This window comes from Vicia villosa, linkage group LG1 (genome assembly GCF_029867415.1).
Source record: "Vicia villosa cultivar HV-30 ecotype Madison, WI linkage group LG1, Vvil1.0, whole genome shotgun sequence".
NCBI lineage: Eukaryota > Viridiplantae > Streptophyta > Magnoliopsida > Fabales > Fabaceae > Vicia > Vicia villosa.
Window position 1 is genome coordinate 202,549,362 of NC_081180.1, and position 24,345 is coordinate 202,573,706.

A 24,345-nucleotide genomic window follows, 5' to 3' on the forward strand; every position below is an offset into this window, starting at 1 on the left:
CGCTCTTCGAGTACGACTGTGAGGCTGACTTTGATTGGGTGGCCGAAGAGCCCATGACTGTGGCGTCTCGTTTTACCGAATCGTTAGTTGGGGCTTTTCAAGAGGTCGAAGACCGGGGGCCGAATGACCCGTTAAATTTTCAGGTGGTGTGCCCGACGGCTGACGAGCGGATTTGTTCTTATTTCCACGGAGACAGCTTCGCCATGTATGAATATGTGTTCAAGGAGCTCGGTTTTCGTCTGCCCTTCTCTAGTTTCCAGATTTCTCTGCTGGCCGGCCTTGCTTTGGCTCCGTCCCAACTCATCCGAACGCCTTTGCTTTTATGCGGGCTTTCGAGATCGTCTGCGACTACCTAGGCATTGGTGCTACGACTGCTTTGTTCGACCGCTGTTTCCGTGTCTAGAGGCAGTTGGCTGACGGGCACTTCAGTTGGGTATCTTTCAAGAATGCCGATCGGAAGCGTTTTAAGATGTACGTAGATTCGGTTAAGGATTTCAAGGACCGCTACTATGTTGTTCGTTTGCTTAGCCAAGCGGCGTACACTTCTCTGTCCAAGATGGTGACAGTGCACGGTGAAGATGGTACCCCGGAGAGGGATGAGGTCGGGAAGGTCAAGACTAAGCTCTGCAGTATGTTCCCCTTCTTCTAGTGGAAGAGCCACTTTAATTTTCCTCCCAAGCACTATGCTTGCGAAGACGAGGAGCTGGACGAGCAAGACGTGGCATCGTATGCTCGTCTATGCCAATATGTGGATAGTTTTAGTCTGACTCAATGGCTGACGAGGAATGGGAAACCGGTTTTGGACGAGGAGGGCGTGGCGAAGGTTGAGACTCGGGCAATAAACACGAAAGCCCTCATGTCGTGTAGGACGCCTGAAGAAACTAAAGCGTTGCTAGGTGATGTCTAAGTCGTTTTGCTTTGTCTTTTCTTAGTTAATATTTCCTGCTAACTCTCTGTTTTGTTTTTCAGATGCTATGCCGTTGAAGGACGAGAAGGTCTTAAAGGTGGCCCAAGATGCAAAAGGCTCCGGGCGGCGAAGAATAAGAACCGGATAGCTTCCTCGGGCGATAACTTAGGGTCAGCTGGTTCTCCGTAGGTGATTTTGGAGGGAGAGAGGACCCCAAAGAGGGGGCGCCATGCCGAGGGTGCTCGTGAGGAACCGTCCAATTTGGGACCTGATCGAGGAGTCCTGCTTCCTCATTGCTTCAAGGAGGGTCAGTACTCTGAGAAGTATCCTATGGCTGTCTCGTCGGACGAGGCCCGGCGAATTGAAGGGATGACCGCCCCTGCCCGCCTCAAACAGTTGGCCTGCAAAAGCGCTGTCGTGATGAGGGTCGTGGAGATGGCCCAGGTGCTCGCAAAGGGGGGCATTGTTTCTGCCGATGCTTTGAAAAAGGCGGAGGTCGATAAAAAGGTCGTTGAGGATGAGGTGGCCAAACTGAAAGCGGCTCGGGAGAAGACGAAGAAGAGGATCGAAGATCTTTTGAAGCAGAAAGAAGAGGAGGTGGATGCGGAGAAGAAGAGGTTTACCGACCTTGAGCTGTCTTGGGCGCCGTCGGCGGAGAAGTCTTCGGATGTGGCCGTGTTGAAGTCCAGGACCGAGTTTGTTGAAAAGATTGACGACTTGAAGCTCGAACTTGCCAATATGGTCGAAGCAGGGTTCCAGAGCGCAGTTCGGCAGTTGCGTTTTCTGAACCCAGAGCTGAAGACAGACCGTGTCGGGCTCTCCTCAAGGATCGTGGATGGTCAGATGGTGCCCGGTACACCTGATGAAGACGCATGAATTTCTTTGTTTTGACATTTTGGGTTTGCGTGCCTGTGTTTACTCGGCCTGCGTGCCATTGTTTCCTCTTTTCGGATTTTGGGGCTTTGCCCGGTATGTTTGGGGGCCTGCGTGCCCGTCTATTTTTGTAATATTTGGATATCACCGGCCAATTTGGTCGGGTTTTAATTATATTCTTGTCTTTGCAAATGTTGTTCATGTTTTGACTTTCTTCTTTGTGCTTAGAATGTCTATTGCTACAGGAAATTTGTGATCAGATTATGCTTTGTAATCCGGGCAAGTGATATTATACTTAGAAATATTTTGTCACTGGATTATGCTCGGCCTTGGTTGATTTCCGGGTGTGTGGGGTACTGCCCGGGTGCGTAGAGCAGGTGTGCGCTATGAGCGAGTACGAGGCCGCGGTCGGGGCCAAGTGCTCGCAGCGTGAACGGTCCCATCGCGAGCTGGGGTTCTGCTGTGCAGGTACTTCCACGGTGGATCTAGGTGTAGGGTTCCCCGTGTAGCCGATTTTTTTTCATCAGCTGAGAGTTCCGACTGTCGTTGTCATGGAGTGCTCGCGTTTGTACCATTACGCGAGTCCGTTCCCGGTCACCCTCTCGTGTTCGGGGTGAGTGCTCGGGGAGTGTTATTTGTTTCTAGGTGTAGTAGCGTCTGAGTTTTTCAACATTTGAGGGTCGAGCAAGTTTTTCCCCGAGGAGGTTCTCGAGGTAATATGCGCCATTCTCGGTTTTATCGTAAACTCGGTATGGGCCTTCCTAGTTTGGGGCGAGTTTGCCTTCGCGCGAGTCTTTCATGTTTCTGCGGAGCACTAGGGCGCCAACTTCGAACTTGCGTTTGATGACTTTGGTGTTATGGCGCAGAGCTATCTGTTGCTTCAGCTTGGCTTCACGGAGGGAAGACCCCATTTGGATCTCTTCGACCATATCGAGTTCTTCCCTCATAGCCTCGTCGTTGAGTTCTTCTTCAAGAGGTGACTCGGTTCGACGAGAAGGTTCCCGGATTTCCATGGGGATCACGGCTTCGGTGCCATAGGTTAATCTAAATGGGGTTTCGCCTGTGCTCAAATGCGGCGTCGTCCTATATGCCCAGAGTACGCTGTGCAGCTCCTCGACCCAAGCTTTCTTAGCTTCGCCGAGTCTCCGTTTCAGTCCTTGGAGGATGACTCGGTTAGCTTCCTCGGCTTGCCCATTCGTTTGGGGGTGTTCCACCGACGTGAAATGCTGCTTGGTGCCGAGCTTGTACACGAACTCTTGGAATTTTCTTTCGGTGAGTTGGATGCCGTTGTCGGTTATTATTGCCTGCGGCACCCCGAAACTGGCAAGTACGTTTCATTTGTAGAAACGGAGCACGTTTTGGGCTGTGATCTTGGCGAGAGCTTCGACCTTGATCCATTTAGTGAAGTAGTCCACAGAGACCACCAGGTATTGTTTTGGTATGATCCTACCGGGAATGGTCCGATGAGGTCCATTCCCCAAACGGAGAATGGCCAGGGTGATGATAAGGATTTAAGCTCGTGTGGGGGAGCTAGGTGCATGTCGGCGTGGAGCTGACATTTATCGCATTTCTGGACATGCTCTTTGGCGTTTTGCTGCATGGTCGGCCAATAGTATCCGGCTCTGAGAGCTTTTCTTGCTAGTGATCGACCGCCGAGGTGTTGGCCGTTGATCCCCCCGTGAAGCTCCTGCAGTATCTCGAGTGCTTGGGAAGCGTCGACACATTTGAGAAGAGGGATGGAGAACCCTCGCCGGTATAGCTTGTCTTCGACGATGACGTATGAACAGGCTCGTCTTTTTACTGCGGAGGCTTCCTTCGCGTCCGATGGTAGCTCGTCCTTTGTGACGAAGTTATACATCGGGGTCATCCAGCAATGGTCGTCGCCAATGGCGAGCACTGGTATATGGGGTGCACTCTTGTCTACACTCGGTCTTGAAAGGATCTCTTGGATCACTGACTTGTTGCCGCCTTTCTTCCTCGTGCTCGCGAGTTTGGGTAGGACGTCGGCCCGATAATTATGCTCCCGAGGTATATGCTCGACTTCTACTTTCGTGAAGTTTTTCATTTTATCTTTGACTAGCGCGAGGTACTCGACGAGCACATCGTTTTTGGCCTAGTAGTCGCCGTTAACTTGGGAAGCGACAAGTTGGGAGTCGGTGTAGATCTTTACCTCCCGGGCGCCTACGTCCTCAGCTAGTCGCAGACTCGCTAGGAAAGCTTCGTACTCGGCTTGGTTGTTCGACGTGGCGAAGGACAAGATTAGGGATACTTCAATGATGAGCCTTTCATCGTTTTCCAAGATGACGCCGACTCCGCTTCCCGAGCTGCTGGAGGCGCCATCTACGTAGATGGTCCACTTATTCTCGACAGGAGGAGGGGAGGAGGTGATCGAGGTCATCTCGGCCACGAAATCAGCCAGTGCCTGAGCTTTCAGTGCTTTTCTGCTCTCGTATTGGACGTCGAACTCGGATAGCTCGAGGGACCACTTCAGCATTCTCCCAGCCATATCCGGTCGGCCGAGAAGTTGTTTGATTGGTTAATCGGTTCGTACGATGATGGTATGAGTGAGGAAGTAGTACCTTAATCTTCGAGCGGCTATAATCAGTGCTAGCGCGACTTTTTCGATTTGCTGGTATCGCACCTCGGGTCCTTGTAGGGCTTTGCTGGTGAAGTATACGGGCTTCTGCCCGTCTTCAACTTCTCGGATTAATGCCGCGCTAACTGCTTCGTTAGAGACGGCTAGATAAAGATATAGGATCTCGTTGTTTCCTGGTCGGGACAGGACGGGTGGCTCCGAGAGGACTTGTTTGAGGTGAGATAGCGCTTGTTCGCACTCCTCGGACCATTCGAAGGTTGCTTCCTCGCGCAGCAGTTTAAAGAATGGGAGAGCGTGTTGGGCGGATTTTGCGACGAAGCGGGACAGCGCTATGAGCATCCCGTTTAAGACTTGGATGGATTTCTTATTGTCAGGTGTGGGGAATTCCGAGAATGCTCGGCATTTATCCGGGTTGGCTTCTATTCCTCTTTCGATCAAGTAGAAACCGAGGAACTTTCCTGCTCGGACGCCGAAGGTGCATTTCTCTGGGTTGAAACGCATCTTGCCGGACCTGGCCTGCTCGAATACTCGTTCGAGATGCGTGGTGTGGTCGGCGTCCTCTCGGGATTTGACGATCATGTCGTCCATGTATACCTCGAGGGTGTCACCATTTTCTCCTCGGAATACCCTGTTCATCATCCGCTGGTAAGTGGCTCAGACATTCTTGAGTCCGAAGGGCATTATATTGTAGTAATAGTTGCCCGACTCAGTCATGAATTCCGTGCATTGCTTTTCGCATCTCGCCATAGGGGTTTGGTTGTAACTTGAATAAGCATCCATAAAAGACAACAATTTATAACCGGCCGAGTTGTCGACCATCCTGTCAATGTTAGGCAAAGGGTAAGCATCTTTGGGACAAACCCGGTTAACATCAGTATAATCAATGCACATTCTCCATTTTCCATTAGATTTTTTAACTAATACAACGTTTGAGAGCCAAGTTAAATACTTGGCCTCGGAAATAAAATTTGCCTCTAAGAGGTCTTTTACAGCTTTCTCGGCAGCCTCCGCTTTCTCGGGAGATAGCCGACGCCTACGTTGAACTACTGCCTTCGCGGCTAGATCAATGGAGAGGTGGTGGCAGGCGGCCTCAGGGTCGAGTCCGGGCATTTCAGCTGCACTCCAAGCGAACAAGTCGGCGTTGGCTTGAAGGCGAGCCACGAGTTGTTTCCTCGGCAGATCTGGGATGTCTTTGCCGATCTTCACCGCCTTGTCAGGGTTGTCGCCAAGCGGGACAAGCTCAAATTCGCCGTCCGGTATTGGTCAGACGGGGTGGGTCGTCCTTGATTGTGGTTCTTCGCTGTTCTTCAGTTCTTCTTTCGTAAAACGGGCGTCGAGGTCGACTGAGCTGACGTTGGTCGGTTGCTGAAGGTCTTCTCGAGCTGGCTTGTCTTCGGCTCTCGGCTTCTTGTTGGAGCTGGAAGGAGGGGCGATCAGTTGTAATCCTTTCATCGATGCGTCGAATATCCTTCTGGCCGCTTCGATGTCGGCGTTGATGGTGGCCACTCGTCCCCTTTTTGTATAGAACTTCATCTTCAGGTGCACGGTTGAGGGGACGGCTGTAAGTTCGACTAGAGTGGGTCGTTCGATGATGCAGTTGTAAAGAGTTTTGCAGTCGATCACCAGGAATCTTGTCTTGACTTGTCTGGATGCTTCTTCTTCCCCAAAAGTGACGATCAGCTCTACGTAACCCCGTGGTTTGGTGGTGGTTCCGTTGAAGCCCTGGAGGTCGGAGCCTACGTATGGAGTAAGGTGGGAGTCGTCCAGCTTGGGGGTTTTGAAGAGATGGGAGTACATGATGTCGACTGAGCTTCCCTCGTCAATCAAGACTCGTCGGACGTCGAAATTGGCCATCCTTGCTCGAACGAGCAGGGCGATCGTGGCATTTGGGGCTCCACCGGGGAGCTCTTCTAGATAGAAAGTGATTGGGTCTGATTTTCCTCTGAACTTCTGGAGGGTTGGGCCGAGATCTGAATTGGCGCTGATCAGCTCGTCAAACTTTCTTTTTACTGAGCTGATCGTGAGTGAACCTGGACCCCCGCCGTTGGAGATGACCATCGCGGTCGGGAATCCTTCCCATGTGCTAAAAGCGGAGGTCACTCCAATCAAAGATATGAAGTCCTTTGGTCGGGTGACGGACAGAGCAACCTGCAATGGTCGTCCATCTTGTGAATTGTCGTTGTCAGAGTTCCTCGACCCTTCTCTCCGAGAAGGTTCTCCCTTCTTCGTGTATTTAGACAGGCGACCTTCCTTGATCAGAGTCTCGATGGCATCTTTGAGGTGTATGCATTCGTCGGTCAGATGGCCGTGACTTTTGTGATACTTGCAGTATTTGGATTTGTCAGTCCCCGGCCTGGTGGGATTTGGCCTCGTGGGCTTAACGTTGGAATTTTTGAACTCGATGCTCTGGCATTCGAGCAGGATATGCTCGCGTGAGACGTTCAAGTGGGGTGTAGTCATTGAAACGACCAGATGGTCCCCTGTGTTCCTTCGTGTCGCGGGGCCTGTCATCTTTCCTTTTCTCATGGCCTCGGCTCGAGCTGCGGGCAGTGTCGTTGCCTCTTGAGGCTTTCTTCACGGCTGCTTTGCCTTCCTCGAAAGCAATATAAGCTTGGGCTTTGAGGAGGAGAGCGTCCATGGTGCGCACCTTCTCAATTTTGATGGCCTTCTTGAAGTCGCTCCCAGGGAGGAGTCCTCGTTCGAGGAGGTACCTTTTCATATGGTCGGTCGTCTGCACTTGGACGGCCTCTTTGTTGAACCTGTCGAGATATTCCCGAAGAGGCTCGTCGGTACCCTGGATGACAGCTTCGAGGGTCGCTTCGGATTTCGGTTGTCGGCGAGAGGCCTTGAAGTGGTTGGAGAAGAGCTTCTTGAGTTCTGCCCAGGAGTGGATGGAGTTGAGAGGAAGATTCCTGTACCAGGTCATTGCTCCCTTTCTGAGTGTGGTCGGAAAGATCCGACATTTGATGGATCCTCGGACCACATGGTAGTCCATGACGGCTTCGATGCTCCGTATATGATCGTCGGGATCTGTGGTCCCGTCGTAAAGGTCCAGGGTTGGAGGTTTCTCCATTCCTCAGGGAAAGCGGGCTCGCCGGATCTCCTCTGACAGAGGGCTGCGGAAGTCTTCCTCGTCGCTTGGTCCGGGGGAAGTTGAGTGCCTTCCACGGTTGCCGTATTTTCGCCGAGGTTTTGTTTGTGGTTTTCCAAAAGCTTTGCGATTGTCCTCGGGAGGGGAACGCTCGCGGTTTTTCACCACGGTCTTGGAGGGATCCCGATGATCTTGTTCGGGGGAGGGGCTTCCCGTCTCTGCTTCCTCGGGTTTCTGGTTCTTCCTGCTCTTCCGTCGAGGGGAGCGGGAGTAGGATCTTTGACGACGGTGCCTCTAAGGCGGGGAGCGCGAAGAAAATGGTGAAAGTCGGCGATACCTCCTTGGCGGGGAGCGTGAGGACGAGGAGGAGCGTAATCGGTAATGTCTCCGTGGGGGAGATCGTGATCGTCGTTTCCTTTCTAGCCTGTCAATCCGCTCACTTTGTTGCTGGATGAGGCGGTTGGTCTTTTTGAGGGCCGCGAGCACTATGATAGTTGTAGGGTCGGCATCCTCGGGGACGTCGACTTGCTCCTGGTCGTCCTCGTACCGGGTCCCTCGCCTCTGGGAGGTATGACTGAAGGAGGAGGCAGGTCGCCCGTCCCTGGAGTCAGCTTCGTTGTTCTGGATTTGAGCTAGCTCGTTCCTGTTGTTTTGAGCTTGCTCGTTCCTGTCGTTTTGAGCTTGCTCGTTCCTACTGGGTTGGGAGATTTCATGCCTTGGTCTTCCTTTCCCGTCAGCAGGGGGCTGTTGTCCCTCCCGTCGGTGTTGATTCTGTCCTTCAGTAGTGGTATCGTGAATGAGAGGATCGAGGTGGAAGGGATCAGGATTTCCTCGATTATTGTTGTTGGCCGCCAGGACGAATGTAGGATGGATTTGCTTTGATCTTTGTTTGTTAAAGAAGGGGAAGCTTGGTTCCCACAGACGGCGCCACTGATCGTACCTGATCAGAAGGATCGTCAAGGCCTGCTCGGATGTTGGATCTTCGTGAAGTGAAGGGGGGTGTACCTGCAAGGTACTCCGATGCCAAAGTAAGAAGACGAGCAAAGGAGTGCAAGTACGAGCTAAAGGTTAGAAAGAATTGAATACCTGACCCTATAGTGAAAGAGGGTATTTATAGCCCCCAGCACTGGGCCATGATCTCGCTATTTGGGTTGGATGCCCAGGCCCAATTAGGAGACTGCCAGGTTTCCTAGGCGGAAATATCGGAGGTGCGTGAGTGCCCTCTGTCCTGGTTAACCGCTCTGAAGTTTAGGGGAGACGCGGTCTTTAGGGACCACGTGGACCCCGCATTACTCGGGGGGTTGAATATGAAGATCCCTACAAGGAGCAGAGTCCTCGGCGGAGAGGATGCTCACGAGGAGCATCCATGCGGGGCGCCAGGCAGCTCACGAGGAGCATTATGTCGGGCGTAGCGTAGACGAGCAGTCTTTGCTCTTTATGGGCCATGAGACAGCCTGGACCCCCAAGGTTAAGTGGGTCAAAAGTAGATTGGGCCGAATCTTGGCCCAGTCCAGAAAAAATATATATATATATATATATATATATATATATATATATATATATATATATATATATATATATATATATATATATATATATATATATATATATATATATATATATATATATATATATGAGAATGAGTAAGTTAAATGAGAGGAAGAAATTTCAACCATTGGATTCATCTAGAGAGAGAAATTAATAGTCTCATTAATGTATTAACATTCTCTCTCTTGATGAATTCAGTAGTTGATATGTATATATATATATATATATATATATATATATATATATATATATATATATATATATATATATATATAAATCCAATGGTTCAGATTCATTCTCACATTCTCATATAAATTTTTCATTCTCATATGATATGCCCTATATGAGGGCATATCATATGAGAATTTATATTTATATGAGAATGTGAGAATGAATATGAACCATTGGATTTTAAAATAAATGGTGGAGATTATGGGTGAATTTTTTTTCTCTCTCCTACATTTTGAATTAAATGAAGTAGGAGAGAGAGAAAAAAGATTGACCCATAATCTCTACCATTTATTTTAAAATCCAATGGTTCAGATTCATTCTCACAATCTCATATAAATATGTCATTCTCATATGATATGCCCTATATATGAGGGCATATCATATGAGAATGCTATATTTATATGAGAATGTGAGAATGAATATGAACCATTGGATTTTAAAATAAATGGTGGAGATTATGGGTAAATCTTTAAAAAATAATCAAAGGACATAATTATTAAGTATCAATAATTATTATTGTTTTAAGTTGAAATTAAACTCACAACGAAAAACTAAAAACATAAATGTCAATAATTTAATCGTGTACAAATATAATCATGTGTTATTATATTGACTTTTGAATTTCTTTGTATTATTAAGTTTTTTTTAAAAATATTTTCACATTATTTTACTACTCTCAATCGCACATGTTATTATATTAATATTATGATGAATAAAATTATACTATTTATACAATATATGACAGTATAAGACTAATTTTAATATTAATAAAATTTTCATTTAAAATTTTTTGGTATTATATTAATAAAATTATGAATATTTTAATTTTTATGATAAATAAAAGATAAAGTTATATATAACAGAATAATATTAGTAGAAAATATATTAATATGATAGTATAATTGTTATATGTAACATTAATAAAATAATTTAATATATTATAATTATAAAATAAATATTAATATTATAAAATTCGATTTGAAATACCAGTGTATCGCACGGGCCAATGATCTAGTAATATTCAATCATCATATTATGTAACTATATGATAACCTAATGAAAAGCTAAAGCCGAAGAACCTCACAAACTTCATTGACATACATATTTCAAGTTAAATAACAACTAATATATTATTCTATGGTCAATAATTTGAAATATTTTGGTATGTTATATCTTGAATACAATAAATGATTAAGATTTGTTTTTAATATTAATTTATTTTTATTCAACTGTAATATACAAACACAATATATACATATATTTGGAATGATTTAAGGCCTATTAATATTTTCATAAGTGTAACAGAAACGGTCCTATTTTGTTAATATTGCTTTAAATGCCAACAATAATTGATATGTGATTTGTTTTAACGTGTTGCTTTTAAAAAGAAATAAAAGAAAATATTTTCTAACTTTATAGGAAATAATTTAAAATCATCAATTATGTGAACAAACGCGAGTTATAACATGTAGTACATTAATTACAATTAATTAAATTTAACGATTAAAATAGAAAATTAATAGAAGAAAATTATGTATCTTCCATACTTTTATCTTTTTATCACATTATTAATATTTATTATTATAATATAGTACTATTTTTAATTGGTTGATAAAAAATATATGAACCAATATATTTCAAGTTTTCTTTGGCACATAAGGTTTACGTCTTCTTTGCCCATACATTTCATGTCGCTAAAAGGTAAAGTATATAAAATCTTCTATGTCTATATAAGAGTAAAAATTATAAATAAATGGTATGATTAATAAAAAAAAATATCATACAATATTTATGCAATAATAATTATGAAGAAAAAAAATTAGATACAAATATAAAAGAAATAACTAATCAAATATAAATATATAATTGCAATTAATGGTAGTATATTTTTGGCAATCATTGTTTTAATTACTACTAGTATATAATGTTTTGAAAAGACATTGATATAAAAAAATTAGTAATTTTTTTTAATACACTTATATAAAATATTATACTAATTTATACTAATTTTATAAATAAAAACTAATTTTACAATAAAACTAATAACTTTTTTTTTATTTAAAATCTAAACTCTTCAAACTAATCTCAAATAGAGACATTAAAGGGATATTATTTTTCATTATATTAATACTATAACTTTTTATATATATACATTACGTTTTTATTTTAAATCATGTACTCCTTAGAAAATATGAAGAAAGCAAAGAAAAAGAGATAGCAGCTCAGTTATATATATATATATATATATATATATATATATATATATATATATATATATATATATATATATATATATATATATATATATATATATATATATATATATATATATATATATATATATATATATATATATATATATATATATCATCAAAGTGAATAGAAGGTTCAGAATGCGATGACTATTAAATCTGTCAAACTTCTACTCAGTTGTGGCTGTTTAATTAGCTGCATTGACAATTCTGATATCTGTGATGACATAAATCATATGAGTTAATAATTAAAAAACAAAGTTGATTATTTTTCTTTAATTGAAAAAAAAAACAAACATTACCTCCACAAATACAGACACCACCATGATGGAATGATCAAGTCCATAAAAATTGACAGTGCCTTTAACAGAAACATTTTAAATCAGTCTTTTAGTCAATGATGTAAAGGTAATCACCCTCTTCAAAAAGTGGTATACCTCCATAGCCAATGTCTTCAATCATATGTAGAAATTAAAGAAAGATTAAAAATTGGTAACTGTATATAAGCAGTTCCATGATAGTACCAAAAAATGCCAATTGCAATTAGAAGTCTGATTGATCAATGCATATATACATTATGATATTGCATCCTACAATGTTGGCTGATGCTGCTAACATCAATATAATAGTTAAATCCTACACCTGCTACAAACCATGGAAACGACTATAAGGCGAGTGATATAACCTTCTTTTGGAACAACTCCATGTGTGTCTGCTTCCCAAGACCAAAATAGGTAGCAAGAGTAGCCATCTGCAGTGAAAGAAATTGTAATTGTGATTTAAAATTTACAAAAGCTATCACAACCTAAATGAACTAAATCAATTCCTTCATGTTACATTCATCTTATGTGACGATTAAATTAACAAAGTAGATCGAATGATTTTCAGCACGGAAACATACATGAAAACAAAGCAAATTAGGATCCTTCACAGTCATCTTCGATTGCTTAGTTCCAGCACCAGCGTCCTTGCGCTTCAACCTACCAAACAAAAACGAACACAAGATCGGAAACATTAAATCGAAAAAACAAAATCGGGAGAAGAAACTCACATGTTATCAGCATGTTTCGCGGTGGATGAATATCGAATTGAAGGAAAAAAGAAACCCTAAATGGAGAAGAAAAGTGAAAGGAAAACCATAAATGGATCGTGAAGTAGTGAGAGATATATATATCTAAGCCATTACATGAGACCAATTATGTGTGTAAACCGTTTGGAAAGTGGATGGCCAGAGGGAGGCAAAGAATCATAACTGCAGCATCATGAATGTGTGAGAAGTTGAATGTAGCAGAAGTTAAATGATCAAATAAGAAACTGCCGCAGCCCACAATAACAGCATGTGATCAGCAACACACAATTGGAAGGGATGATGTGGATTTTTGTGGGAAGAGAAGATGATGTGGCATAGCTAAGAGATGAGGAAGTGGTAGACTCTTCTTATATGATAGATTTATACTTAAATGTGCATAAACAATTGTGAAAAAATTGGTAAAAAATGAAAATTTAAAACTAAACATATATAATTAAAATATGGAAGTAGAGATATAAAGGTGGGGTTAAATTGCTTCATATTCATTATCCTAAAAAATATTGAAAATATACTATTGTTAGGCCCAATACAAATTAAGGCTCCTGCTGTAGCCCACTTCCCTAGTTTTGTTCATACAGTTCAAACTTGATTTTTGTGTGAATTACTTGTCCCACCGTTAGAGTGCTCTCCAACACAGTCAAAAATCACAACTTCTTTAATAATTTAAAGATATATCTTCAGATACATCCCAAAATAGTATAGGAAGATATTGGATTAAATTTTGAAAAAAATAGCTTGTATGATTGAATTACAAGAATTTGTATAATTTTAAATGCTTTCGAAGATGCATTATTAAATTTTCAGTAAAAATTTCTTAGTTTTATAAAGAATGAAGCATATTTTTTAGTTTTTCGAAGAGTGAAGTGTATATTCCCTATTTTTTTTTTCAAAAATAAACTTCAAACTTTAGAGAAAATTTGATTATTTTATTGCGTCCACATAAATATTAAATTTGGAGAAAAAAAATTCTTTTTCATTTTCAATGTGTCACCTAATATTTCTTTTACATAAGAATATGCATGTGGTCCTTTTTATATTTGTACTCCTTTTTTACAGCATATTTCTATTTTATTTTTTGTAAGAAAAAAGGCCTAAGCCCAAATATTTCTATTCTTCCTAAATACCCTAATTTTATTATTAAAAAAAAAAACAAAAATACAATAATATTTGGATTTACACACAATTAATTACAAATTTTTTATTAATTAAAAAATAAAAATAAAATTATCTCTCTCCTCCATTATCACAACCATCCCATGATGTCAATTAAAAACAAAATTAAATTTTAAATAAATTTGAATTTTCTCTCTTTTTATTGGTTGTTCCTAAAAGTATGAATTTAAATTTATATCCATACAAGTATTTTTGCTTAAGTTGTGTCTATTATAATACTTTGAATTAAAATTTTGACACGCTTTGTGAAACTAGTAGACACAAATAATTAGGGGTGGCAAACGGGCATGCCCGCCCCGTTTAGGCCAGCACCGCAAAAGCCCGCGAAAAAACAGGGCGGGGCGGGACGAACATATTGAAGAGTGCGGGTTTAAAAACTTGTCCCGCGCCCGCAAAAAAGTGAGGGCGGGGCGGGAAAGCCCGCGGGCATTGAACCTTTTAGGCCTAAAAATAGTAAAATTGTAGGAAAAAACGCATGCCCGCAAAAGCCCGCAAAAAAACGGGGTGGGGCGGGGCGGGCACATGAAAGAGAGAGGGCCGAAAATCTTGTCCCGCGCCGCAAAAAAATGCGGGTAAAACAGGCTTTCCCCGCGGGCCGAGCCTGTTTTGCCACCCCTACAAATAATGTCTTAAAATGGACATAATTTCTATAATTTTCTTAATATAGTAAAATAGTTTCATATTCATAATTATACACACATTTTATCATTTAAATATTGAGGGTTCGTTTGAAAGAGTTTTCGTTTTTAATTTTTAAAATTAGTTTAAGAAATTGTTTTAAAAAATTGTTTTTAAGAAAATGAAAAAAAAAACATGTTTGATGATTGTGTTTTTAAAAACTATTTTAGAGATGAAAAATTAAAAAACTTGTTTGATAAGTATGTTTTTAAAATATGTTTTATAATTAAGCCTTGATTTTTTAATTTGATTATGATTACATATATTTTTAATAAATTATTCATTATGTTAAAGAAAAAAGATAAAAATGATTTAGCAAATATTTGTCACTACATAATACAATTTGATTTTTAATATATTATTGCATTAATTTTTTTTAATAATAATAATTTTTTATGAACGAATATTATTCTTCTTAAAAAAAGAATATTATTTGAAAATCTGAAGTCTTTATTTTTAAAAAAAAAAACTATGAAGCCTTGTCATTGGGAATAAAGCATGCACCAAATTTCTTTTAAAACTGCAATAAAGCATGCACCAATTTTTTTTAAAACTACAGTATTATCTCACTCTTTTCAAATGGAGGAATATTATGATTATGTAGTTAATGAAAAGTATTTACTTCATCTGAGAATTTAATCCACTAATCCAACTGATTACAATGGTTTTCCACTTAGATAACCTCTAAGTCTTCTAGAGTCTACAGATCACAACTTGATCACTCTAGGAATACTTTTACAATCAATGTAAAATAAAGTTTACAAGAGTTTGAATGCTTCTAATAAAGCTGTAATCACAACTGTGATATTTCTCTTAAGTTATATTCTTAACACTCACTAAATATTACAAAGAGTTTGTGAGGTTGAAGATGAAGTTTGTAAGCTTTTGAATTTGACAGCGTTTCTGTATGTTTTGCGCAAGTGTTATATTCAGCTTCTGGACAAAACTTCTATATATAGGCGCTTGAGAGGAAATGACCGTTGGGATGCATTTAGTGCCTTGTGTGAATAGTACAACGCTGCATTTAATGTTTCAAACTTTTGTCAACTACCTCGAGCCTTGCTTTTGCTGCTTTTACTGACTTTGCCTTTTGTAGCTTCTAACGTTCCTTTTGTCAGTCAGAGATTTGACGTTACAACCTTTCATCTTGTACTTTCTTCTGGACTCAGATTTGTAGATAACAACGTTTGAATATCAGAGCCATCAGCTTGGTGCAGAGCATCTTCTGTCTTCTAACTTTGAAGAGCTTTGAGCGTGATACCATTAGAATTTCAGAGCTTGTTCTTCTGACTTCCATTCTTCTGATGCTTTCCAGTTCATGTTCTGATTCTGCATGACCATCTTTTGATGTCTTGCCAGAGCATGTTCTGATGAAGTCATCCAGAACTTTCTGAGTCAGTGCTTCTGAGCGTTGATTTGTGCATACTCTTTATGTAATTCCTGAAATGCAAAATGCAAAGGATTAGAGTACCACATTATCTTATACAAAATTCATATATAATGTTATCATCAAAACATAGAATATTGATCAGATTAAATCTTGTTCTAACAATCTTCCCCTTTTTGATGATGACAAAAACATATATAATTGATATGAATCTGTATCCAGAATATCAGATGAACAAAGAGAATTTCACAGATATAGCATAAGCATATAATCAGAGTGTGTGAATGTGTCTCCCCCTGAGATTAACAATATCCCCCTGAAATTAATACTAGAAGAGTTTATAAATAAAAGACTTCCCTGAGTATTTTTCCATTTCATTTGAGACTTTCACGTTGAATTAGAACTTCAGAACATTCAGAGCTTCCATTGGACAGATGCAGAGCTTTGAATTTCTCTTTGTGATCACTTGTATCAGAGCTCTTATGTCTTCAGTCTTCTATGTATCTGATCCATCAGAACTTGAGACTTCATGTATTAGAGCTTCTAGGTTTGATCACAACATTTCTTGCTTCTGGACTTGAAGCTTCAGAGCACTCGGCTTGCTTCAAATCTTTAGGAGCTTTAGAATTGCTTTTCCCATGTATTTGCTTCTCATATTGAGCTTGTCCAGAATATCACATTCCTGCAAAAACTATCAAAGACAGAAAACTTGCAAATAATTGTTAGGAATGTTGAGACTTAAGCCCAACAACTGATATAATAAATCAATTCAATTATCACATTTCTCCCCCTTTTTGTCATAACATCAAAAAGCATAAAAGATTCAGATGAGAGACACATAGAGTGAAGAAAGAAAAAGATATTTCATTGATTAATCAGAAGATAAGAGAATACAGATGCAGACAAGCAGATGCAGAAACAGAGAAAACTAACTAAGACGCAAGACAGGTTACTACTGGGTAAACTTAAAGGCTAAGGTGGCCAGAAGGTTCTTAATCTCAGAAGTGTCTTCAGCTTGCTTCTTGGTGGTTTCTTCTTGAGTCTTCATCCAAGATCTGATTTCAGCATTGGTGTCATCTTGCTTATCCAGACGACTAGCCAAGGTTGATTGATTCTGTTGGAGTTCCTTCAAAGTGTTCAGTAGAACAGAAGGTTCATTTACTCGTAACTTCATTTAGAATATTTTTTTAAATCAATCGTTGGATTGAAACATAATATCACATAGATTATATGTATAAAGTTTGAGATTAATCTATAATGATTTACTTGTGTTAAGTATTAATATATTGAAACAATACGTTTCTTCTGGTGTAATTTTATATATATAGGTAATGCTAACGAATGCCACTAGGGCACTGGTAAAGAGATTAAAAATGTAAGTTAAACATTGTTTAATAAAGAAAAAAGATAAATTTTTACCCAAAATATATGTATGTAATGCATTGAATATAAAATATATTTTTCATTAGCAATGTTTAACCAATGCTCCCGGAACACTCGTTAACATGACCATATATATATATATATATATATATATATATATATATATATATATATATATATATATATATATATATATATATATATATATATATATATATATATATATATATATAGTTCTGGACTGGCCCAATTATTTCAATTGGCCCAATCCACTCTTTGACCCAATGCATTCTGGCCCAAACACGCCATAGTCTTCCCCGGTCTGCTCCGGGCAAACACAAGACATAACAGAGCACACTGAAGCCTCGTGCTCAGCAACGACTAGTTATCCGCGTTTTCTGGCCGTAAACCACGCGTGGGCCCTCAAAAGATGGAGTCCATTTTCATAGAGCTGCCCTATAAATAGCCCTCTAACCCTCGAGGGCAAGGTAATCACAATTCTACCCAAAATCTCTTACCTTTCTGTTGTACCTCGTTGTTCAAACACTTATTTTGGCATCGGAGTGCCTTGAACCGTCCCGAAGTTCAAGCTTGATCGTTGCTGGCCACGTGTTCTGCTCGTCGAGATTATATATATATATATATTGAAAACTTTTAACAGTAAATGTTGTATTTAAATTAATGATTCAAATTTATCTTATATTTTAAATAAATATTAAATATATATTTTGTTCATCTAACCATTAAATAATTATTTTAAAATCTAAAATAAATCTGAATCATTAAATTAAATTCTATAATTATTATTAAAAATTCTTGGTTTTCATTATAATTAAAGTTTTTATTTGTTACGTTATATATATATATATATATATATATATATATATATATATATATATATATATATATATATATATATATATATATATATATATATATATATATATATGAGGGTTATATTTACTCCAAGAGTAAGTTATCAACACTTACTCCTTATCTTAACGATTAATTCTTCTCAATCTAATGGTTAAAATTAATGAGTATTGATTTTCTCTCTCCATATTTAATTACTCATTAATTTTAACCGTTAGATTGAAAAAATTAATGGTTAAGATGTAGAGTAAGTGTTGATAACTTACTCTTGGAGTAAATATAACCCTTCTCATATATATATATATATATATATATATATATATATATATATATATATATATATATATATATATATATATATATATATATATATATATATATATATATATATATATATATATATATATATATATATATATATATGAGGAGGGTTATATTTACTCCAGGAGCAAGTTATTATAACTTACTCCAAATCTAGACCATTGATTTTTCTCAATTTAATGGTTAAAAATGATAAATAATAGTTTTCTCTCTCCACATTTAATTATATTAATTTAGGTCTGTTCTAACTTATTCTTCAATAATTTATCTAATCTAATAATTAAATTCTATTGGTGCTTCTCTAATTTTTGGTTTCTTAATCGATCCGCCGCCGTTCTAGTCCGGTTTTAAAATATTGGGTAAAAGGGAAACTATTTTGGCTTCTAATATTAAAGTTGAAATATACTAATATCATGTTTGACCAAACCATGTGCTTTCTATTGTTAATACACAAAGCACTTTTAAATTTATTATTATAACTAGAGTTAAAATATAATATGGCCTACACTATCTAACTGATTCTTCTGCTAGATCTTAAAAGTACTCCATACATTAAAATATCATTATTTCTTTGAAAATATCAAATCCCAGCAATCAATACTCAATAAAAAAATACTACCAACAATATTTTAATACTATAGCTATATTTCTTTTGAAAAATTAATAGTATCATTAATGTGTAACATTTTCTAAACTAAAAAAATGGGTCCCAACCCACTTGACCTCCTTGGGAAGTGGTCCCATTAAAAAGTGACTAATTCCTATCTGAGCTTTATATTCAAATGTATCTTCACACAACTATTACAAAACTAAATTTTTTTAAATGCACATTTATATTATCTCAAGTGATACTCCAGTAATTTTATATTCATCACCTTCTACAATTTCAATATCCTCGAACCTATTTTTAATAAGAATAAAATATATTGACCATTCCATTCTAGGTGGTGCATAATTTTATATTGTATCATGTTAACCTAAGAACCATACTAGTAGTTAAGAAAATAAAATTAAAATAAAACTTTTATATTGAAAAATAATAACAAAAATTAATTTGAAAAGTAGTATTAGAGATGAAGAAAAAAATTAATCTATTAAAAAATGATAAGGTAACCTATAGGGAGGAGATTAAGATTTGATTTGAATGAAGGAATGTTTAATGTAGGTCCAATTTAACTAACCAAAATGATGGATGATATAGAAATGATTGGAAAGTAGCAAACATGTATCATATGGTAATTAAAAAATGTTAATGGGATTTATTCTGTTTGATGATCACATAATGTCACCCAAAACATGTCCAAGAAAATATGCAAATGGCTGCTACCTTGTTTTCTTGCTCAAACAAAGAAGCTGAAAACACAAACATTTTGGTCAACATGTTTCCTACATTGTTCTTCTCTCTCTACCAATCTTTGCATTTCAAAAGGGACGCATATGGCTAAACACTTTTCATTAACAATAATCATGATTAGTGACACTAATCTATCAGCTTTTCTTTGTAATTAATTAGTCTTATTCATGCTACGGACCAAAATGCTTAGGAATTAGTCTTATTCATGATTAACAGATGGGTTCTACACTATTATTCTCTTTGGTTTGCCTCCTTTATAAGTTCATTGCTCTTAACTTTCTCCACCTTCCCCTTTCATATATATATATATATATATATATATATATATATATATATATATATATATATATATATATATATATATATATATATATATATATATATATATATATATATATATATATATATATATATATATATATATATATATATATATATATATATATATATATATATATATATATATATATATATATATATATGGGAGCATATCAAGTGAGAGCATTTTTAAATGAGAGATGAGAGGAATAAATATTAACCTTTAGATTCATCAAGAGAGAGAATGTCAATACATTAATGTGACTATTAATTTCTCTCTCTTGATGAATCTAAAGGTTGATATTTATTCCTCTCATCCTCTCATTTAAAAATGCTCTCACTTGATATGCTCCCTATATATATATATATATATATATATATATATATATATATATATATATATATATATATATATATATATATATATATATATATATATATATATATATATATATATATATATATATCAAGTAGGAGGGTTTTTAAATAAGAGATAAGAGATAAGAGCATTCAATGTTAACCATTGGATTAATCAAGAGAGAAAAATAATAGTTATATTAATATTTTAATAAATAATTTAATTTATCTCTCTTGATTAATCTAATTATTAGGATTGAATCCTCTTATCTCTTATTTAAAAATTACTGCTACTTGATACATCCCCTATATATATATATATATATATATATATATATATATATATATATATATATATATATATATATATATATATATATATATATATATATATATATATATATATATATATATATATATATATATATATATATATATATATATATATATACTATGCACAGATCGCGCAAAATCGATATAAATATTAAATAAATATTATATAATTATGATTAAGAAATATATATGAATTAATAGAAAAATATCCTAAATGATGATTGTCATATAAATACTAGTAGAAGACCCGTGCGTCTGCACGGGTAACTTTATATCTTAATGTGTATCATATTGTACAAACGAAAACAAAAGTCTTAAAAATTCATAATGTATCATATTGAATAAAATAGAAATAGAGTTGCGACCAATATACCGTTAATTTGTTTTACATAGTTATATAAAATTACCAAAAGGAAATAGAACTGAAATGACAAATAATTGTCTTCAAAATTAGTTCACAAAAAATATAGTCCAAAATTCTCCTTGTATCCTGAAAAGTATAGAAAAACAATAATAAAAATATATTTAATATCTACAAAGTTGCATACAAGTGTTAATATATTTAAAGAAAGTCTCAGATGAAAATTAGAAATTAAATTATTGAACATGAGCATATACCTTAGGAATATAGTTAGCAATTTTGAAGTGAAACATCATCCTAGGTAGTCACCTTTAAATGTAGGACCTTTTTTCCCTTGTATAATAAAAATCATGCAAGTCCATATTAAAAATGAGTACTATATATGAAAGTAAAAAATGTAAAAACAATATAATGTGGAATGATAATACCTATACAACATTGTGGAAAACCTCTTTGAAAACCACATTTTTTGTTTCTTGCAATAGCAATTTGTCTTTGTCATGAATTAAAATTTTCAAGCCTCCTTTTGTAACACCCTTCTAAACCCTGCGGCTATTTATAAAATAATTAGAGTAAAAACATGCAACCAAAGGTGCCACAATTAATTTAAAACAAAACATATGTCAAATGTCATGCATTATTAGAAACGATTTGTCAGATAACAACATCATGTTTATCACAACGGAAAATACGCATTACCAAAATCAAGATAATAAAACAACACCAAAAAACCATGAAATAGAGTACATAGTTAAACTCTAAACTCTAAACTACCAGATGAAACCTACAAGCTATCCTCACAGAGCAACAAGCCGCTACTTCTCAATATGAAAATGTCAACATGTAAGAGTGAGTTTCATTCGAAATTAATAAGTATTATACATTCATAAGCAATAAAACATCATACAATTATCATTCACCCAATTATAACATGTATTTCCGATTCACAACAGTTAATCAAATAATCATGCCAACAAAACACATCACTGAACATAATACGCAATCCATTCAGTCATACTATATCATTATGCACATGAATGAACTGACTATATGCATGTGGTACCATACATGGGCTAAACCCATCCGACTGATCTATTCATCACCTAGATACAGCCCAACCGGCACAAATTCCACACAATGATAATTATGCCCACCATTTGATCCTCAACATCACCGGGACCCATCACCAAAATGCGTATGAATGAATGCACACATATTACATACTTATAACATCACCGATCTGATGCTTCGCATCCTCTCATTACAAATCACCATTTCATCACCAATAAGCATGCACATGTCTTAGAAATTATTCATTTATATCACACATAATCATGTCAAACATCATCCAGTTCACAATGGAAATTAAAACAGTTTCATCACCATATAACACACTGCTACATTCACACATATATATGCACAATGCTATAATTCATCGTTTAAATTAAGTTGAGATTTAAAAATAAAATCAACCACTATCCATGTCACCAATTCATCATATAAAGCTTTTAATCAGCTTCGCAACGCCCAAAACTATAACACCCCATATTTTCTAATTTTAATTTAATCGGAAATTAAATTATTATTTTGAATTAATTGGTATTTCGTCGAACTAATTGGAAGAATTATGGAGTATTGGTCTTTGGGCCAGGTGAGGTATTTAGTAATGAGGGGGGTGTTAAGTGTTGAGCCCATTACTAAATTATGCCATGTTTTAATAAAACAAGTAAATAAGAGAAAATTGAGAAATAGAGAAGGAAAACCTAAGAGGGGGAGAAGGAGAATTCATGGAGAAAAGAGATTTTCGTATTCATGGTGCAGCCCTCACAAATGGGTCATAACTCTCTGCTCGTAGCTCCAAATCAGGTAATTCTTGAAGATTCGAATTCTACACGAATTTTCCTTCGATTTGATATATTAATTCGTGTCAGGGAAGTTCTCGGTGAGGGAGATAAGCGGGTTTGAAGATTGGAGATTCTTGCTGAAAGTGATGAAAAGAGGCTTACGGGTTTGATGGAGAAGAAGGAGAAAAGTCCAAATTCTTGGCAAAGGTAAGGGGGACTCTTCCGGTTAATTTCTATTATGTGATTATGGGTAATAGGATGGATTAACGTATGATTCGATTCGATTGGGTATATTGGGATTTGATATTGTTAGGTATGTTATGATTTGGGATAATTGATGAATTTGTATAGATTGTTGGTTATTGATGTGTGGTTTTGATGTATAATGATGTGTGATGAGAAATTCGATGTTTGTATGCCTGTATGTGATGTCTGGAATCGTTTTTGGGTGAAAAGAATGTGAAATCGCAGGGTCTGTCGCAGACTTGGGGTTTGTTGAAATCGCAGGTCCGCTGAGCGGAGGGGGTCCGCTGAGCGGAGGGGGTCCGCTGAGCGGAGGTCCCAACGTAGTTTGCTTCTGTTGGACGTCGCTAGAGGTCCGCTGAGCGGAGGTCTGAAGGATTCGCTTCTGCCTTGCGTCGCTGAGCGAACCTTGCTGTGTGTGAATTTTTATAAAACTTTAAAATAACGTATCTTTTGATCCGTGAATCATTTCTTAGTGCCGTTTTAGGCGTTGTGCAAGTAATTAAATGTTTTATATGATGAATGAGGAATATGGGCAGTGGCCGACTTTATTTCTTTAAAAACTTGATTTAATTACTTGATGAGAATTGAACATTGTGTGCATATGTGATAGGTGTGACAGTGTATTTGATGTGATGATGAATTGGTTGTGATTATTATTATGATTGTGATGAATGCATGATTATTTGAATGATGTTGAAAACATGTGCATACTTATTCGGTGATGTGGTGTTGAGATGAATTGTTCATCGTGGTTCGGTGATGTTTGTAAGTATGTTATGTGTGTTTTCATTCATTCATATGCACTTGATGTTGGATCCCGGTGATGTTTGGATCGTTGGTGGACATATTTCCCACTGTGCGGAAATTGTGTCGGTGGGCCGTATCTCGATGAGGCGTAGATCGGTTAGGTGGATTGATTCCACGGTTTATTGGTACCACATGCATAGTGTCGGTTGTGTCATATGCATTTTGTCATAACATGATTGTATGAATTTCTGTGTTATGTGTTGTAATCTATTGTTGTGTGAATTGATGAATAATAGATGTGAATCTGAATATATGACAAATTGGGTGAATGATATATTATGATGTTTTGTTGCTTATGAACGCATAACATTGATTAATTGAG

The 24,345-nt window shown here is 37.0% G+C and overlaps 2 protein-coding genes across 2 annotated transcripts; both read right to left on the reverse strand.

The window, feature by feature from the left end:
* Nucleotides 1-2,541: 2,541 nt before the first annotated feature.
* On the reverse strand, nucleotides 2,542-3,845 carry LOC131593221 (uncharacterized). Its single transcript, XM_058865504.1, has 2 exons — nucleotides 3,231-3,845; nucleotides 2,542-3,084 (listed from the first exon to the last, which is right to left on the reverse strand). Exons 1-2 carry the CDS (start codon nucleotides 3,843-3,845, stop codon nucleotides 2,542-2,544), a joined length of 1,158 nt encoding a protein of 385 aa, XP_058721487.1.
* A 2,908-nt stretch (nucleotides 3,846-6,753) lies between these two features.
* Nucleotides 6,754-7,449, reverse strand: LOC131593225 (uncharacterized). The gene has a single exon (XM_058865519.1). It carries the CDS (start codon nucleotides 7,447-7,449, stop codon nucleotides 6,754-6,756), a length of 696 nt encoding a protein of 231 aa, XP_058721502.1.
* Nucleotides 7,450-24,345: the final 16,896 nt, after the last annotated feature.

Coding starts and splice junctions, on each gene's coding strand:
- LOC131593221 (XM_058865504.1), bottom strand. CDS start 3,845: ATGAAAAACTTCACGAAAGTAGAAGTCGAGCATATACCTCGGGAGCAT. Junction 3,085..3,230: donor ACCTCATCGGACCATTCCCG/GTAGGATCATAC, acceptor GGGGTGCCGCAG/GCAATAATAACCGACAACGG.
- LOC131593225 (XM_058865519.1), bottom strand. CDS start 7,449: ATGGAGAAACCTCCAACCCTGGACCTTTACGACGGGACCACAGATCCC.